The 20,667-nt window shown below is 37.2% G+C and overlaps 2 protein-coding genes across 2 annotated transcripts; both read left to right on the top strand.

Moving 5' to 3' along the window:
* Window positions 1-54: 54 nt before the first annotated feature.
* TRIADDRAFT_50347 (uncharacterized protein) lies at window positions 55-14,617 on the top strand (the record flags this gene model as incomplete). Its single annotated transcript, XM_002113096.1, has 19 exons — window positions 55-220; window positions 411-581; window positions 2,187-2,287; window positions 2,525-2,641; window positions 2,778-2,861; window positions 2,937-3,017; window positions 3,164-3,315; window positions 3,437-3,569; window positions 3,646-3,734; window positions 3,797-3,891; window positions 3,987-4,049; window positions 4,147-4,190; window positions 4,278-4,380; window positions 4,468-4,523; window positions 4,652-4,748; window positions 4,859-4,961; window positions 10,717-10,720; window positions 13,278-13,318; window positions 14,584-14,617. 19 exons carry the CDS (start codon window positions 55-57, stop codon window positions 14,615-14,617), a joined length of 1,734 nt encoding a protein of 577 aa, XP_002113132.1.
* Window positions 14,618-15,027: 410 nt separating this feature from the next.
* Window positions 15,028-19,494, top strand: TRIADDRAFT_56993 (uncharacterized protein; the record flags this gene model as incomplete). The annotated part of the gene is made up of 7 exons (XM_002113095.1): window positions 15,028-15,082; window positions 15,851-18,222; window positions 18,339-18,404; window positions 18,504-18,553; window positions 18,586-19,001; window positions 19,165-19,235; window positions 19,453-19,494. 7 exons carry the CDS (start codon window positions 15,028-15,030, stop codon window positions 19,492-19,494), a joined length of 3,072 nt encoding a protein of 1,023 aa, XP_002113131.1.
* Between the last annotated feature and the right edge of the window lie 1,173 nt (window positions 19,495-20,667).

Below are 20,667 nucleotides of genomic sequence, written 5' to 3'. Positions count from 1 at the left end.
GACCAACAAGTCGAAGATTTCAATCTGTCTTCTATTCTGCCTGCTATCATCGACATGAAGTATATTTTAGTCTCTGGTGGAGTTATTAGTGGTGTAGGGAAAGGGATTATTACCAGCAGTATTGGTTTATTGCTGAAATATTGTGGACTAGAAGTCACTGCGATCAAGATTGATCCATATCTGAATATCGATGCTGGCACCTTTTCCCCTTATGAGCACGGTAATGACAACTGATGGACTTCAATTGAGCTTAGATGGAGAGACTTAAATTACAGTAGGATTGAATGACGAAATCGATTAGTGGTAAAGGACTGTTGAGAAAGCATGTACTAGTGTCCATCTAGACTATGTATCGCGATGACAATCACAAGCATCATGCATTGCTATCCTTCGTTCTTTTGCTCATCTAGGTGAAGTTTTTGTCTTAAATGATGGTGGCGAAGTCGATCTGGATTTAGGCAATTATGAACGTTTTCTCGATGTTCAATTACATCGTGATAATAACATTACAACAGGTAAAATTTATAAGCAAGTCATTGAACGTGAACGGCGTGGCGATTACCTTGGTAAAACTGTCCAAGGTAGGTGATAACCGACGCAACAGCAATGCCAACAACGTGCTATCATGTAAATCATCTCATTACAATAATAATATAATACGATCCTAGTCATCATTGGACTCGTCTTTCTGTAGCATAAAATTCTCTCATTCATTTTCTCCATCAATTGATACATGGAGTGAATGTAGCAATGACCATAACGACAATAAGCGACGACATGAACTCATGTGGAGTAGTATACCATCATGATGTCATCTCTAGTGCACATTCCATTTTTTTTCTTTTCCATAACCCCATCATTCTATCTGCCGGCATAGGTTATTCTTCTATTACGAAAAAGTTTGCCTAAACTACATCACCATTTATTGAGAATAAAAATTACTGGTCAGTAAGGCTATAGCCACGTGGATTGCAAGAGATAAAGAATACTTAACTCTATATAAAGCAGATATTTATTCTTCCAGATTCTTGTTTGTACTCTGTCAACAGTTTCCCGTTAGGATACCACAGCCTTGATAGCCTATTGACATACGCGTATCACATGCTTTTGTAGAATAGTCATTATGGAGTTTCCACCTACTGTGACGTAGGCTGGAGGTACTGTATTATGCCTGTTATTCGACGCTTAGCTAGAGTCCTTATTTCTCTCCTCTGAATTTCTTGTTTAATATCTATGCAAGATGTGCTGTCTATTACCTGGTCGAGTAGAAGAGCTCATCACGATACTTTACATTTGCTTTACTGACAGTATCGGACAAGATCGAAGTTGTGCTTGCCATAAATCACTTGTAACATCGAATTTATGCTTGCAGAAATCAACTAGTACAGCCTAGCATTCATTAATAGCATGCTGCTCACTTACAATTGAATGTTATGCAATTATACGTTTATAAACTTTTATATCAAAATAATGCAATCAACCCATGATATAATTAACTTGGCTACAATATTATCAAATCGGGCAAAATTGTGCCTTGGAAGCTCTTTTCAAGTTCCCATGGTATTCAGATCGAAGCGGCCCCGTATATATGCCTGTAACCGTTTGAACACTACTTTTCCTTTAGTAATACAACAGTTGCATAGGTAACCTTCAAATTATGTCGACCATGTTGATGTGTTGAGCATTTCTCTTTCGTTTTTTCATACGACCTTATTACAGTTGCAATCCTACAGATGTACACTGCAAAGCCTCTGTAAGAGGTATAAGTAATGAATTGCATGCTCATAGATTTAGATATTCAATGTTAAAAAATTGAATTTAGTACTGGCGGTGTGTTAGTCTTCGAAATGGAATCACACGATGCTCCAAAATCCGTAATGAACCGGCTGTTATTCTGTTTCGTGAGAATACTTTTGTACATAAACCTATATTTTATGGTTCATATGCCAACGTAGTTATGGTAGAAATCATACGCTATGCCTTGATAATATCCGAATCGACAATACCTGCTGTGTCGTTCTCACTCGTCTGTACACGTACCTTCTCTTTCCGGATAAAATTGTAAAATTTATCTTGCATGAATACAAATTGGGCACTGTTCATGCTTGCACTTATACAATTTGTTAATCATACTCTGTGCATACTAATTGAAGTGTATTATACGCTATCCTTTTTTCTTACTACAGTTGTGCCTCATATTACTGATGCAATTCAACAATGGATTGAACGAATTGCTCTTAATCCAGTCTCCGAAGCACAGAAAACACCAGATATTTGCATTATTGAGGTAAGTCTTGGTTGGTTGGCTAAATTCTATTTTCATGCGTAGTCTTGTATGTAGTTTTGATGCACTGTCATGTTAAGAAGTGCTACTCGTAGAGATAATATAAGGTAATGGTACGCAAGTAAAAGAGTAGAAATATAAGTATAGTAGCACCTTTTCTAACAAGCAGTGTGATTCCGCCAGAGTTCGCTTGAAAGATGACTGACAATACATTTTGTTTGCCTATTTGAATATATCTAGTTGGGTGGTACCATTGGCGATATCGAAGGAATGCCATTCGTGGAATCTTTTAGGCAGTTTCAATTTAAAGTCGGATTGCAGAATTTTTGTAATATACATGTTACTCTAGTGCCTCAGGTTTGTAAAATGATGCCACAAATCCATCATATAGTTTGTATGTAGCACGATATTGGTATATATGCTTGTGTTTATATTTGCAAGGCTATCAAGCATACGAGTCTTTAACCAGTGCTTACAAATATGTTCATAACAGCCTAATTCAACTGGTGAACAAAAGACAAAACCTACACAAAATAGTATACGGCAACTTCGTGGCCTAGGTTTATCTCCAGACATAGTAAGTAGTGCAATTACAAAAGTTAATCTACTAGTTATGTGTTGCGCTTGAGTCTCATTTTCGTGGTAATTGCAGGTTATGTGTCGAAGCCAACAGCCTCTCGCTGAATCAGTTAAGAATAAAATATCGAATTTCTGTCATGTTCCACCTGAACAGGTTTGCAATAATAAACACTATATGCTTGCAATGTTTCTACATTTATTGTACATTGTTGATAACTTTTTGCAATGTTGTCAGTATACGCCTGCTAGCCGATTATGTAAAGTTGGTAATGTTGGTATACAACTTTGTACCTATTTTAGGTCATATGCGTTCATGATTGTTCATCTATTTATCACGTCCCTGCGCTGATTGCTGATCAGAACCTAGTGGGTTATTTATGTAATCGATTGCAACTACCAATCTCTGTAAATATGGATGACGTATTGCTAGATTGGAGAAACTTAGCTCTAAGGTATGTTTTTATACTCCCGGTTGATTCATCTGTAAATGACAAACAGGCTAGCTATAATTAGTTTGGAAACTATACTTAATGAACGAGTGATGCATCTGTTTTTTTTTCACATGGTAAATAGTTATGACAGATTTGATGATCAAGTCACTATAGCCCTAGTTGGAAAGTATACTATGTTGAAGGATTCATATATTTCAGTATTTAAAGCCTTGAAACATGCTGCTTTTGCTTGCGGCAGGCAAGCCAATATATTTGTAAGTGCAATCAATCTTTGCTTAAATAGATTCAATCATTAATTTATCGTAAGAGCTTTTAATGTCTTTACCGCAGTGTGTTGAAGCTGACCATTTAGAACCCGAAATGAAGATAGAAGATCCTGTGAAATATCACAAAGCGTGGGAACAGCTATGCCAGTGCAGGTACTAAACATTCATTCTCAAGTTAAAGAGTCACATTTTTACCATTTGCTGCTTGCATTTAGTGGAGTATTAGTGCCTGGTGGGTTTGGTAAAAGAGGAATAGAAGGTAAGATCCTAGCAGCAGAATGGGCTAGAGTCAACCGCAAACCTTATCTTGGTAAGGAGAGTTTAATTTAGTATGTTGTTCTAACTAAGTAATGCCCCTATTTCAAAATTCTCTGTTACTGATAAGCGTTGTCGTCTTATCTCAAGGCGTATGTTTGGGATTGCAAGTAGCTGTTATCGAATTTTCAAGAAATGTTATTGGCTGGAAAGGTCACTAGACTATTTTAATAATATGATATGATAAATTGAATTGGAAATAAGATAATCCTTCAGTTTTGGTCTAATTTGCTTGCTCTCTTCTAATCAGATGCACATTCAACCGAATTTGAACCCGCTACTACAAATCCTGTTGTAAGAATTGATTTGCCGTGTCTTTAAAATAGTTTAGGCTTAAGATGTACCGCAGCCTTAAGAGCAACATCCATTCCTGTTTCCTAGATTATTGACATGCCAGAACATAACCCGGGTGACCTAGGAGGAACAATGAGGCTGGGATCGAGAACAACTATCTTCAAGACAGATTGCGAAACTAGCATATTGAGTACGTGTAATATTCGTTACAGTTATTTGATCATCTTAGACCTATTCTTTAAATTTCGGCTTTGTAAACAACTCCCGATTTGAATAGGAAAATTGTATGATGATAAGGAAAAAGTGTCCGAAAGGCATCGTCATAGATACGAGGTAATGCGTGGGCAATATGGCCATCAATAACGGCCTGTTGTTTTATTAACGAAGCACTATTGTAGAGTAGCCAATATCCCGAATACAATTGCATAACGACTTGTGTTATCATCATAATAATTTCGTAGGTCAATCCTACTGTCGTTTCTCAGCTTGAAGAGAAAGGCATGATATTTGTTGGACACGATGAAGAAAAGCAAAGAATGGAAATTATGGAATTACGAGGTCATTAACATTAGGCGTGTTATTCTTTAAGTTCTATTTTATTTGGTAATTTTTCTTACTGCAAGTTTTTTTCTAAATTTTGAGTTTCGATAACATTTCGCTATCATTAGATCACCCTTATTTCGTTGGGGCTCAATTTCATCCAGAATACCTTACTAGACCGTTGAAGCCATCACCACCATATTTTGGACTTGTTTTAGCTGCTTGCGGAAGGTTATCCTTACAAAAACGCTATCACTCTTCCTCTGAACTTTTGGACTATAGTCAAAGGTCGCAAAATGGGACACATTACTTTGGCATCCATTCTATGAACGGCAATCACTTTAATGACTTGAGTTCTGTCAATAGTTAGATTGTATTTTTATTGCTATTGCAACTCGATCGTAGTTCAAACTGTTATAGCTATACGGATTCGTCATACGTGAACATCAAAGTGGGCTATCTTGTAATTAAAGTTACCGTAATATTCGACTTAAGCGTATCTAGTTTTACGGAGCCAATTCTACGTTGTTCATGATGTAATTAATTGTAAATTATAAATATCTTCTTACATAATCCATAATCCTTTTAAACTATAGAATTACTGATTGGATAGAAGTCAAGATATTACTGGCAGTATTGTAATCATAGAATCTTAAAATTACCAAAACCTATATTAGGGACCATTCGAACGAATATTATTATCATGTAATAAGACTTGATCATACTGTGTAAGCCTAAGTGCATTGATTCCTAACCGTGAGCGATAAAAAAAAGCAATTTTACTTCTGGTTAATATCCGATTTTATTAACAATTATAACAATAGTGATGATATATAATTATTACCAATAAAAACATGCATTAAATCAAAACACACCATTGTCATTCGACAAGTGCTAGTTTATAGTTATGTAATGTGTAAGCTAGCCTTAACATGATCAGCTGGACAGACTGTGATAGTGGTGATAAATTAGTCGCTACACTGGTAAAGGATAACTATAAAAATTTAATTCTTCAAGACACTAGAGTCTTGTATAGTGCAGTTTATTTCAGATAAATAGCACCAACTTACTCGAATATTTCTGTTGAACTCGCCATCGGATTGGCTACGAAATTTAATTAAAATGTTGTATCAACTGTAAAATTGGGTAAAGAAAGTGCTACGTCTACCGTTTACATAGTTGTAGTAGTAAACGCGTTTTCACGAGCTAATTAGAGTAGACGACTATTTATTTCGATGCACATTGCGGAACCCATTCCACCGCCCGCGCAGAGAGCTGCAACGCCTTTCGTCTTGCCAAGACGAATTAAACTGTAAATTAGTGTTACTACGATACGACACCCGGAACAACCGATCGGATGACCTAAGGCAATAGCTCCACCACAAACGTTTACCTAAAGGTGTTACAGCGAATGTCAATAATCATGCATTAAGCTTAATGGCTTGATCCTGCCGTAGTTGTCAATTTAGAAAAACTCTTCAGTTTCCAATCGATTTGTATTAGCTCATTATAATTACCTTGTCAAGATCAACTTTTAATTCCTTCAAAACACCGCAGGCTTGCGCAGCGAAAGCTTCGTTTAACTCAAATAAATCAACCTCATCTAAAGTCCACCCAGCTCGTTCAAGCTAGATCAATATTTGCAGTAAAAATAGAAGTAAATTAATGCTTTGGTAGTTAAGGCTATAGTTTTCTTCTAAGAAGTCATTTCCATTAACTTACAGCCTTATTAACTGCAGACACGGGTCCCATACCCATGATGGACGGTTCAAGGCCAGTCTGAGCAGATGATACAATGCGAGCAAGCGGCTCAATGTTTCGATTCTTAGCCTCCTGTATCGTCATTAAAACAACTGCGGCCGCACCATCGTTTATACCGGAAGCATTACCAGCTGTAACTGTTCCCGTGCCGTCAGTAAGAAAGGCAGGTCGTAATTTTCCTAACGACTGTATATTAGTACCATGTCTAGGATGTTCATCTTTGTTCACAATGATTTCGCCTTTTCATTAAGAAAGTTTACAACGACATTGTTCCGTAAGGTGTAGTAAATGGTAAAAGATTTGAATTACCTCTTTTATCTCGCTTATACTATTCACTTCTGTTACACTGGAGTAGCCGTAGCAGCATGGAGGTATATCAATTATACTGCACGATAGTATATGAAATTGTCATTCATTACGATAAAACTAACCTTTCCTATCTGCAATTTTAACCGGCACAATTTCTTTATCGAAAAAATTACTTTTCTGAGCTGCTTCAGCCCTGTTTTGAGAAAGGACTGCGTACTTGTCTTGTTCCTCTCTGCTAATATTCCATTGCTTTGCGATATTTTCTGCAGTCATGCCCATATGGTAACTGTGAAAGCCATCAATAAGGGAGTCCTTCAATATCATATCTTCCATTTTTGCTTCTCCTAACTTTACACCTTTTCGCATATGAATGCAATGCTGCGTCTATTGAAAGGGTAAAGTGCACATGATAATAATTAATTAACTTTATGGCATGTAATTCCTAAGTCACTATGGTAATTTTCTTTTGCAAAGAATTTGAACAAATTTTCGTTGCACTTTAGCACTAAATTGAAATTGAAAGTCTACCACAGTGAACAAGGCGATATATTATGTTATAAATCTTTGAATGTATCCATTTTAACTCTGGAAATAAGAAAAGCCACAACTAACCCGAGTCATACTCTCTTGGCCTCCGGCGACAATTATATTAGAGTCGCCCGCCGAAATACTCTGTGCGCCAAGTGCAATTGCTCTTAAACCAGACGCACACTGCATGTTGATGGTGTAAGCAGTCGAAGTGAATGGAATTTTAGCCGCAGCAGCAGCTCGGCGAGCACCATTTGGTCCAGTACCTATAAGCAAAAAGAAGAGCCGTTTGATCTGATGTAGACTTTGGTAAAAGTTATCTCCGTTTGTAGCATATCATTATTTCATTTTATTGCCTAGAATGAAGGGTTGAGAAAATAGTAATAGCATCTGTCTATCCATCATGCAACGATAAAACAATTCCGTGAGTGAACGTGTTGGCGAAGTATGAAATCTTATTATTACTGGAATAGGTGTACTGCTCGTAAACGAAAAGCCATTTTGATCTCTTTGTACTAGAATAGAGATCAATGTGTGAGTGGCATATTAAGCAGATAGGATGCATTGACTGTAATCATAAACGACTCATATATGTATTTATTGGCAAGATTACTATTGCTATATTGTATTATACATATGTAGTTATATATGTTGCAGCTTTAAACAAAAATACTGATAAAAGCCTGCAAATGTTATGAGCTGTTGTATCCTGATTGGCAGTCATTGTTGAGTAATCTATGACTTGGTTCGATTACGGTATTATAATATCACATATAAAAGCGATCAAACAGATAACAAATCATTGCAATTGATTGTAATTATTATTATTGAATGAAATATTAAAATGAGTTACAGTATCTATTATTATTCCTTTAAATACAAGCTTGATTCTAATTCTACTGGTCAATCCATAATCTTATTAGCCTCATTATTGGACTAGTACCTGTATGAATGAATTATCTTTATTATATCATCTGGCAAGAATGCAGACCTTGTATTATTTTATAACCGGTATAGGAAATATTCCAACTCTACTTGATGATCCATTTACTCAAGGATTTATACAGGAGTTACTACGATCTGCTAACATGCAAAGAAAGCTGAATGATGATGCGATCGAGTCAAGGCACCAATGAATAAATTGAGAGCAATAGTGTACAATTAGTTTCAATCGCACAGTGTTATAAACTAAGTAAGAATTGATAGGAAATACTCTTCGACTGACATCGTGACCATTGCTAGTAAGCAAGAGGGAACGATGTTTTAACCCTCCGTGGTCAAGTGTTCCTCTACTCGAGTGGTCATCGTTGAAACGAGAGTACTGTATATTGAGGTATCACCTCGTCTATCCTGCACAAATTGATTGTTCGTCTTTACAATGAGACAGAATGACTACTAAAATATATCTATCACCATTCCAGTACTGTCGCTTTTAGGCTCCTATCCTCCTTGATTGAGTATCGTATTTCAATCTCTCGAGCAAGCAATAAAATGAATCGATACGAGTAGACATGTTGCATTAGGCACAAATTTCAGCTTACCTCCTTGTAAAACTTGCCCCATAATGACTTCCGATACATCATTGGGGCTAACATTAGCTCTAGCCAAAGCTTCTTGAATGGCTATTCCACCCAGAACATAAGCATCCTGCGATTGAAGAGAGCCATTGAAAGCGCCAATAGCAGTTCTTGCCGCACTGGCAATGACAATATCGTTCTCGGCCATTGTCGCTTCAACCGTCTAACGTATTGACACACAGATAGGGGCAGAGGTCAGTCATCACAACGTCTTGCCGTTATTAGTTCATTGTGGAAAGAGTAGTATTGTAGGCGTAACACTACTCTACCAATAGGGCTACAGTATGACACGATGCTACATGGCCGTCAAGGTATGGAGTATCGCGTCACTGAAGTGGGCTACTGTCTGACGGTATTCGCTTCAGTCAGCCGCTACTCAGACGGAGTTCGGAGAGACATCTCACTCCGATGCAGAAGTACAGTACTGTACTGTACAGTACACTACGGTGGCTTGTGAGCCACCGTAGTACCACAATACGGTACCATCACTTCAGTCAGCCGCTACTCAGACGGAGTTCGGAGAGACATCTCACTCAGATGCAGAAGTACTACAGTATTGTACTGTACACTGTAGACTTACACTGTATAGTACTGTACACTGTACACTGTACAGCCCTCGATGGTTTTCCATAGTGATGTTGATTACGACGAGCTCAGGTGAAATAATTATCAAATTGTAATTTGTCTTTTGTACTGGATACTAATTTATGAATAAGCCATTACAGCACATAAAAGTGGGTCAGTACTTGCTACTGTAATATTAACATTTTTTGTTATAATTTACCGTTGTTATGTTCGTTTGATAAAGTTGAATATGCAATGTAGCCAAATTGGAAGTCAGTCAAACACCTGTTTCCCACTACAGTCCTTGCCGGCACGAGCCCAAGCTGCTGATTGACCCGAGCGCTTCAACGCTCGTCTATAAAACATGACAGGTAGCTACGGCGCAGTGCGCACGTACTATACAGTACACTGTACAGTACACGATGACTCGACTCTGTTATTACTGTAGACTGTTACTATTGTGGCGGGGCTGGCAGTCTGACACCATGGTGTGAAAAAATTGGTTTTTTTCCGCCTTATACCTGAGTGGGAATTTCAGTATACAGTACAGTACTCTACACAGAACACTGAGTATAGACAGTACTGTACTGTAGCGTACTGTACAGTACTGTACTATATGATCTTGCCGGTAAAACAAGCTGAAGTAATTATTATAACTGTACTGTACTGTACTGTACAATGGGGACAGTATACTGTACAGTACAGTACAATACACTGCGGTAAAGTAGTCCAGCATGGAGAAATAGCCTTGTCCGGACCGGACCGGTACAGAGTTACGTCTCCTTACAAATTGGTACAGTACAGTTTGCTTTACTTGTATGTTACTGCATCGGTCCATGTGTAAACTAATCATAGACTCCTGGAAAAATATCTGGACAGCTGGACAGAACACTCTCCGCAAAAAAACGGACATTTCATACTGTACCGAAAAATTACTACTGTACACTAGTGTACAATACAGTACTCAGTATGAATCTTCTATATCTGTTCTCTAAACCATTTGTATCAATATGAATAACATTCATGATTAAAATTTACTGCTTCCAAGCAGAGCTTAGTAACAGCTAATGGAATACAATGTAATATTACTTAATTTAGAAAAAATTAGTCAATTCAAACTCAACTGTCTGCATAGTAAAATACTGCCATACTACTGTACTGTACTGTACTATACTGTACACTCTGCTGTATTGTACTGTACAGTACTGTACAGTAAAAAGTGCTTGACATAATTTATTGACCTACAGTACAGTAAGTAGGCCAGACGTCTGTCCATCCAAAGGAATGTCCAGTCCAGGCATTTTGTCTTTATAGTCCAATCACTAAATGGACACTAACTAATTTAAGGGTCTCTCATGATAAATAATGGACACCATTGGACAGTTGTCAAACCGATAAAACCCCACCAAATTGTTGATTTTCAACCCGAAATGGGTGCAATCGCTATACAAATACTGTATCACCACAGAAATTCTTAATCCCAATCCCATAATCACAAGACAGAAGGAGTATTTAGCTTGAAGGATGAAAATCCTTTCTGGCCAGTCGCTGATATTGTGCTTAAAAGGCCAGTTTTACATCACTATTATGTTGTGAATTTCTATACTACTCTACTCAGTGCCTTTCGCTCAAGTTTATTCCCAAATGAAATGATGCTGTAGACTGTAGTGTGCTCTGTGTTGTACACCATGTCTCACTGGTTCAATTGCAATGCATAAATAAAGTCTTAATTCAATCATCCGTCGTGTACAAAGAACTATATCTAATAGTATTGATTCGACAAGCACGTTAAATAGTATACAAGATAACAGGGAATAGGTAAATCAGTTAATCAACCAAAGGTCAATGGATAGAGCAGGGCTTAATCGAATATATTGTACACTTTCTACTGGATTTCTCAAAACACACTTAATGCCAAAGTAGTGGGGATTCAGACGAAACGAACAACTTCTTTCAGCCAAATAATTGCCATTGAAACTCAACACGTTTATTAATGTAATCTAAACATGAAGGTAATAGCCTTATACGAGATATCTTACAATTAATGTCCTATAGCAAATGGTTTTCAAAGATCATTCAATATAATAATACAAACATTGTTGTCAAAATGTGCAATATCTCCATACAACATGTACATATCAATCGAATGTGTCATGAACCTTGGTTATAGGTATGGCTGATAAAGCCAATAGTATCATCAACAGCTTCCATCAAGTCGAAGATTTTCTCTAGCTACTGCGCAATGATTGACACCATGGAGCCGAATTATAATGACACAAATAACTATAATACATTGCAACCCTGCGTAACGTAAACGTACAGCAGGTTACGTATCAAAATGTCAACAAAATATGCCGAAATCCATCTTGCATTTGCCCATTAGATAGCAGTACCGCGTTCAAGATTTTGCTTAATTTCAGCAGTATATTTGTTGTAGAATCGAGCAATTTTCTTATTGAACACAGCATTTCTTTCATTAATGTAGTCCACATCATTCTCATCAAAATGTTGCCGGCGACGACTAAACTTTGCTCTCTTTTGCATCCTAGATAAAAGAGAGACGTCGATCAGCCAATTAAAACCACTGTTTCCCTGTACAAGCCTTTAATACAACGTAGTTATATTATCCTATCTAAAGTATTTATTATTATTAGGTTTCAATTCTGATAAAAAAGGCAAAACTGTAGTGATCTTTCAACGCTGTACAGTATATACGTATACAACAGGTACTACTCAACTGTTTATCTAAATCTGCTACCATCCTATCTATTGCCGCTTCAGATGTTTTGCCTTGGCCACCATAACTTAAGCTATCAGCATCGGGATACAGTTCTTCATCTCTGTAACATGGTATTTGTAAATTTATTAGGAAAATAATGTAAAACATTGTACTCTCTCTATATCTCCTAATCAATTTATAGTCAATCATCCTACAACATGTAGAAAGAAAGAATGATTGCGCCTATGGCTGCCATCATTTTTAATCCAATATAAAACGCTGAACAGCATCGTATTGTCTGCTGTATCTACATTGTAGTGCAGATAAAAGGAAATGAACTATTTTTACACCAGCAAAGTACTCAAGAGCAAAGTTGCTTATCCAAACTTGATTACGCATTCTAGTAGTTGGTTAATATGGTAATGCTCTTACAATTCCTCCTTCAATCTATTATACTGGCCCATGTCTGGTTTGAATTCCTTGATAAGACGCTGATATTGACGCAACTGGGCAGCATTATAATCTGAAAAGCCTGGGTCAGCATTTTTTTTCTTTCTCTTTCGTTCAATTTTCTCCAGGTCATCGGCACTTTGCTGTAGTCTCTTCTGCTGTTCAAAGTCTTCACCATTTTGCGCCGCTTCCTGCAAGATTGTGAAAATGAACGGGTCATTTTGCCATCTACTATCACACTCTATATTGGACCAACGATTGCAATTCATTTTTACTAGTCTTACTTTGCGAGCTGTTTCCTCTTGTAGTTGCCATTCCACTCTGGCTTTTTTGGCTTCGTAATTGGTCGGTAGCTTACTTCGTTTGTCTTCCTCTACGACTTGGAGATGATTTAGATTACGAGCTTCATTCTGTTCAACGATATCAGACACTTTTTAGAATAAGTCAGAAGAAGACTGACTTGTTTATCCATGCAAGCAACGTACCTATCCTTGCTACTGAGTATGTCAATGAAACCTACCCGCTTATGGTATAACTTTTCCAATCTTTTCAATCTTTCGGTTCGTTTGTTTACAGCATCATTGCCTGATGCATTTTCGCCTTGGCTGCTACTCGCTGCAACCTACGAATCAACATAAGCCAAACAAAATCTTATCAAGTCATGCTCGTGTATGGAAGAAGTATGATGACGTTTCAATGGCATCAATTGAAGTAGGAATGAAAAAATGAACGGCTAAAGCGTGGCACAAACCTCAGAAGTTGCTGATGTGGACGCCATGATTCGGAAGAGCGTTCTGTATAACAAGGGTAGTTTTCACTTTTGAGGCACAGTACAGTACAGATGTGTATCGCTAGTAGAGTCGTTACTGAAACAGAAGAGTACGGTTGAGTTCCAGTCCGTACTGTCCGTACTGTCCATTAGGCGATGACTGTACTAGTACAATGTACAGTATGCTGCACTGGTCTGTACAGTACAGTACTGTAGACTGCCAGTCACAAGTTTTGATGTGATGAAGTTGGATACAGTACAGTGTACGTACAGTACAGTACTGTACAGTAGTATTTTTGAAGTTACTGTGTACAGTACTGTAATAGAGTCACGTGAGTGCCTCAAGTACTACGCACTGTGCACAGTATACTGAAATTTTCAAATTTTTACTTGAAATGACAGTACTGAAATTACTGATACTGTACAGTGTACAGTACTGCACAAGTCTTTTACAAGCGTTGCCAGGTGCCGAGCAAACTATAGGACGGAACGTAAAGCGGCTGCGCACTTCAGCTTCTCGCGCAATGTTGCCTGGCCCTGTAACACTTTGTACAGTACTGTACAGCATGTACTGTAGAACTCTACACTGTACAGTACAGTGTATAAATCAGGAGGATATTTACTGAATTATAGTTTTAAAAATGGATAGATCGTTCGTTCCTTCATCTATCTGTATGTATAGAATTATAGGCAAATTTTGCAGCTTTACTACAATCTATTTTGCCTAATAGCACTCTAAAGAGAACTGGCTCACATTCTGTACTGTACTGTACAGTACTCTTTTTCCATAACTGATTTGTACTGTACAGTACAGATTCTGCGCAGTTCAAAAAAGTTGGCCCTTTTGGGCCACCGTCATATTCTATCGTACCGTACTGTACGGGTCCGGGTGACATTGAACAGTGTCTTGCTACTGTACAGTACTGTACTGTACGTGACAGCGACACAAATCACTCAAACAGACCCAAGATTCAAATGGTACCGTACCATTATCAAGGAGTTTGTACCAACTTGACTGAACCTCGTAGCGCGGCACACCCATTGGCCAAGAATGAATCCCTACCGTCCACCCCTGTCTGCCGCCGTAGAGTACCGTACCGGACCCACTGTCGGTGAGAGGAGGATGAATAAATACTGTTGCTAACCATCCCTAAATGGCATACTGTGCTATGGTAGTCGAGGATGGAGAATGAGTCAGACCGCGGCGTAGCACATTCCTCTCCTGCTCACGGTACATAGTACAGTAGAATGCAGAGTAAGACCGCTGCGGATGGTAGAGTATGGTATGGAAAAGGAGGCACGACACGCCAGTCCAATAAAAAAAATTCCATCTAGGAAAAAAGCTCACAATCGAGACGCTATCCAAGGACGCCAAAGCATCCGCGATGCGATGCCCAATGAAGAGCCAGAGTGGATCATCAAGAGGCATTTGAAAGCTTGTACCTTATTAGACAGTTGGTTAACGCATATCGAATCTTCTTCCCCGCTAAGCTCGATCAATCTTCATTAGCTTTGGTGTATTACGGTGATTGGATTACGTTAATAACATCGCCGCGGCCTATTATTATTCTTCGCTATTGTCTCGGTCTGCAAGCCAGTCAAGCTCGTTGAAAGCCAAATATGGCAGAGAGCAATGTTGAAAATCAAGCGTTGCCTACTCCATTATCACCATCAGGTGAGTACTTTAGATAGCATTCAATGGGATACGAGTAATCCATCATTGGTATAAGGTAATAAAAGTCCATGCAAACTCCATGATAGAATGATGATTGATATTCATTCGTTGTCATATCGATACAGTGAGGTTGATGGATCACTTTCCAACCATGTTCCCATATCTTCCCTAGTCGTGTTGTATGAACAATCTTATCTAGTTTGAAACAAGTCAAGGCTAGACAGGAAGCGTTGGCTATGGCTAACTACTTTCTTTAGTATCGGCAATGGACTACAACGCTACAATAGGAGAGCATAGACTGTACTGTACACAAATCCTACACCATCAAAATAGCCTCTCTTTTCTCAATCCCCTATTAGTCCATTAGTCAACACAAATTAAGCCCATGTTGAAATTCAACATGGAAAATGATCTTATCGTCCACAGCTACTGTAGTAAAATAACATTTTTCTTGTTGTACAGCATAGTAGATAAAGTAATGTGTACAACTATTGAATAGACAATAGGAATGGAAAAAAAGGCAGTGGACTATTGAGTAAGATGCAAGATTTGATCTGGTTAACTGTTTAATGTTTTGATTGGAAAAGATTGTTTTTTTTCTCTCTCTCTCTTTTGGGGAGGGGAGCTGATGCGCCATATTTACTGACAAAATGATTCATCGCTTGAATGAGAACTTGGATGGCAATCACCTCTGTTGTGCCAACCCTGTTATTCAATGCCTTGTCGTTTTAATTGAAGCTTTTCATATTTTTTGATTATACTATATAGAGGATGATATAGAAAAGGAGGATAAGATAGACATGATACAAAATGATGATTCATTATTGGTAAATCAAATAAAGCACGATCATCAAGAACAAAAGAACCAAACCAATGATAAATTAAGTAATGAAGGTGATAGCAATGCTGAAAGTGGAAAGACACCTACCAATGAAATAAAAGATCATCATCCCCATACATCAACACAAGAAAATGACCAGAGTAAGCCATCGCAAGATAACAACCAAAATCTGAACAGTAGTAGCACGACATCGATATCACCAAAACTCGATGAAAGTCAACAGCAAAGGCCGCTTAGTAGTCCAGCCAAAGGTCGACGACCACAATCATCACCGGTAAGGCGAAAAAATAATGCTGTAGTTGATTCCAGACGTGAAAAAGTCAAACAAATACGCCAAAAACAAGAAGAGGAAAGGATTAAAGCATTAAAAGAAAAGCTCTTACAAAAAGAAGAACAAGTTCGCCAACGTCGGTTAACACTAGAAAGCAATCGTAAAGAACGCATACGAATGAGACAATTACGTAAGAGTAAGCAATCAATTAGCTCAAGTACCACATCATTAAAGGATAGACTAGCGTTAAGAGATGAAAAAATTAAAGAACGACGACAACAAATGGCTGCATCGGGGGGCAATAAATCACGAATACGAACGGAAAATATTAGACAAATGAATCAACAACGTGAAGAAGAAAGAAAACGATTGCTACAAGAACGATTTGCTGAAAGAGATTGGAAAATGAAACAACGAAAAGAACAAGTCGAAGCTGAAAAGCGTGAAAGGCGACAAAAATTAACTCGCTTCCAACCTGCGACTAGCCCATCCACGGGGCGTAAGTCACCCAAACGATTAGATAGCAAAATCGATGCTAACTCCAAGCAGAATAAGTTACGAGTTCAGTCTGCACCAGCACTACGTAAATCAAGACCGAAAGGGGAAACTTATCGCCCACGAACCAGTAGTTCTACTTCACCTCGTCGAACAGGATATAAACCACGAGCCGCTTCTTCAACTATCAACCCAAGAGGATCCAAAAAGCAATGGAGACAATCTTCATCACCTAAACGCCCCATTTCAGCAGCAAGTAACACTTTCACTCAGAGTAGTCAAAAAGATTCAACAACAAAAGCTGAAAGTCAAGTAGAAAAATCGACATCGAAAAGTACTAAAACTCGACCAAGTTCTGCATCACCTCGAAATCGTAAACCTATAAAATCAGCAGTAATAACTAGCGATAAATCAAAACGCCAATCTCAATCAGCATCAACCCATAAAAAAGAGCAAAATCAACAAAATAATGAAGTGCAGGTTCATAAAAAACGTACCAATACTATCACTACTCCTACTTCGCAACAAAATAATATGCTTAATGGTAATAAGAAAAGTAGCGATACTGCTTCGACTACGCCCCAACATAACCTAGCTAATGGGAGCAAGAAAACTACCAGTACTCCTACTACTAGCAAGCAACAAAATAGCGCAAATAGTGCTACGAAAGAGAAATCGACACCCGCTCAAAAGCCGAAATCGGCACCGAATAAAACACCTACTAATAAAACTACCGCTACAACGCCAAAATCGTCGTCATCAACAAGTTTATCATCACAGTTTAGGCAACCAACCAATTCGAAACGCAAACAAGGTGATAAAAAAGAAAAACCTTCCACTCCTTCATCTACTCCTCTATCTAAAGATGAAACCAATGAATCAACTGATAGTAAGCCTAAAGGAATTAAAGCTGGTAGAGGTAAAGGTGTCTATAAAAATCCTTTCGCTGAAAATACAACCCAATTAAGCTCACCTGCTCAACCGTCTACAAAAACGACTGAGAGTAATACGAGTAAAAATGATATCAACAGCAATGCTACCAAAGATGATAATGTTAAATCGACCAACCAAGTCACTACTACGATAGAGATCATTGAGAGTACTGCAACTTTTGATGTTTTAGACAATGGTAATATTGTTTCCAATGATGTAAATAATGAAGTAAAACGCCAAGATTCACTTCAAGAATCTACTACTACACTTGCTATAGAAAACGATAATAGCAGTACTGTTATTGACAATGAGAATAAAGTAGAAAATGCTAATCAACCTGTAATAACCATCAATGATGAAAATAATACTGTAAAAGAAGAGGAAAAACGCAAGGAATTAGAGGAAGAAGAAAAGCAAAAGGAATTAGAAGAATTAGAGAGAAAACAAAAGGAATTGGAAGAATTAGAAAAGAAACGATTACAAGAGGAACAAGAACTAGAAGAGAAACGTAAGCAAGAAGAAGAGGAAAAGAAACGAATACGTGAAGAAACTGAACTACGTAAAAAGCAAGGTGAAGAAGAAAGACAAGCAAGACGGCAGGTAAAGTAGAATGGATTCGATTGTTTATAAGCGTACAAGTACTGCTTGTACGCTTACTATTCCCAGTTTGGATCATATCCAAAATGAATTAACTCTAATGTATCTTGATACGATAGCGTGTAGCAATGATAATGCAGAAAGCACGTCGCTCCAGTATTGTACCAGCAACTAGTCAAGAAGAGGTAAATTCACGATTTTGTAGGCAATCAATTCGATTTTGAACCCTCGAATTGATTAAATCTCGTCATAACATCAAAATACATTGCTTTCTTACGAATAAGGTAAATGAAGACAAAGATACAAATAGTAGCAATCCTCCAGCTTCTGAAACGTAGCTTCTGAAAGTGATAAACAAAATTCAAGTAATACAACAGCTAGCCCTAATCAAGATATTAGCGATGCATCAAGTAATGTAAATTCGAGTGAAAGCAAGCCTGAAGTTATCACAGAAGTTAGCAATGATTCTCACGATCACAAACAATCTGAAAGTAATCATCAGATATCGGAACTAGCTTCTATCGAAGATGGTAATCCGAATGCCAACATTGGTCAGTTGGAGTCAGCATCAACTGAATCCATGGAAGACAAAAAAGACATAGATAATGATATTAGCAAAGTCGATACAAACTCAAATGATGAACAATCGGACCAGATTGTATTGAAATCTATTAGCAACGATGTGAATAATAGTGATGAAGAAGTAAAAAGTGAAAGCGGCCAGCTAATCTCCGAAACCATCAATCTTAATGATGTTTCAAAAATCGATCTTATTGCACTAGGTAAGCTTACTACTGCTAGTAGCAACCAACTTAACATCTAAAATGTACAAATAGTATATCCGATTATAGTTATTGCATGATTTAAATTATACTTTATTGAATAGCCATTTAGTAATAATGGGGTTAAATCATATCTTTAATTGGACTAATATCAAAATTACAGAGGATAACGTAGTAAATGGAAGTGCCGATAATGAAGTAGCAAGTGAAGGAATTACTACCAACACTCTGCAGGTATGACATCAATTACAAAACCTAAAATGAACACTTTGATGTCACATTTCAATTGTTACATGATGAATTAATAACGCTGATGATCTATATCTGCCTAACTCGTGGTATCGTTTTATCTCTCTATCTTGTTTTTTGGAGCAGGCTGTTGAAGCATCATCTTCATAAAATCAACTGATGATATTGGAAATAGTAACGAATGTAAATTTTTTGGTAAAAGGATAAAGTCTACGAAAGAGAGATGCAGGAAAGCATAACATAAATAATATATTGACATTTATACAATAAATGACTACATATTTCAGAATGGATGCGGTAGTATAAATTACATTGGGGATATAATTTAAATAACATATAGTACGCATATGGTCAATTGTACTAGTTTTTCATTGCAAGATTAATAACTCCTACAATGTCTTCTGCTCGTGCATTAGTAATAAGTATATGCGCTACTATACTCGTAAACTTATTCTTTGGACCTGCTGTAGAAAAGTCTGTGGAAGACTAACAAATGGTATTATATTCATTTAGTAAAGACATATATTATATCTATGTGATATATCGTATCGATGACATTATTTTATATAAATTTTTTCCATTATTTGCATAATATCGCTGAGACTGAATTAAGAATTGAAATGATTACGCTTGTTGTTTTATAGTTCTATGCTATTACCAATAATGGTACCAAAAGTTTGTGTTTTTTTGCTATTTCTGTATGTGGAATACCTGTATAGATATCTTGTCATAGTTTATAGCCAACTGTACCCAAATGGCATGGTTATATTATAATGGTTGTTTGTAGCAAATTTTAATAATCTTGTCTACTGTCATTTCAACGTGATTATTATCCTACCATTTCAAATATCAACGAGGCATTTAATACTAGATATCTGTCTAAGTTTAATATGTTAATTTTCTGGTGACTGCTTTGCAAATATTTTGGCTTTTATATACTACTGATCCTAAGTTAATTTTAAAAACTGTATGACAATGATAGATCCTTCCACTTGGTACTGTATATTGTAAAGGTGTTTAAAAGCTATCGTGTTTGCATTCTACCCGATATCCAAAAATACATTGGCATATAATTCAATATAAGCATGTGTATTGATGCAATGGACCTGAGCCCATACCGATATGAAATTAATAAATTTTAAAATTTTCTCTAGTACAATATTTGAATTGATACTAGTTACGGAATAAAGAGTGCCTTCATATCTTTATAGTAAACTAGTGTGGAGTAGAACGCGTAATTTAAAAAGGTATGCAGATTATTACTTTTCTCTGCTCGTTCTTACTCTCTCCCTCAATATCGTCTTGGAGAACATTTTAAACGTCTAAAAGTACTGATGGATAACGATAGATATTAAAGCTGTATCAAGTTAAATAGAAAATTATCATTAGGTAATGTTTAAAAGTTACTTGATTACAG

Source organism: Trichoplax adhaerens, genomic scaffold (genome assembly GCF_000150275.1).
Source record: "Trichoplax adhaerens TRIADscaffold_5 genomic scaffold, whole genome shotgun sequence".
Classification (NCBI taxonomy): domain Eukaryota; kingdom Metazoa; phylum Placozoa; class Uniplacotomia; order Trichoplacea; family Trichoplacidae; genus Trichoplax; species Trichoplax adhaerens.
This window is presented reverse-complemented; position numbering and strand designations above follow the sequence as displayed.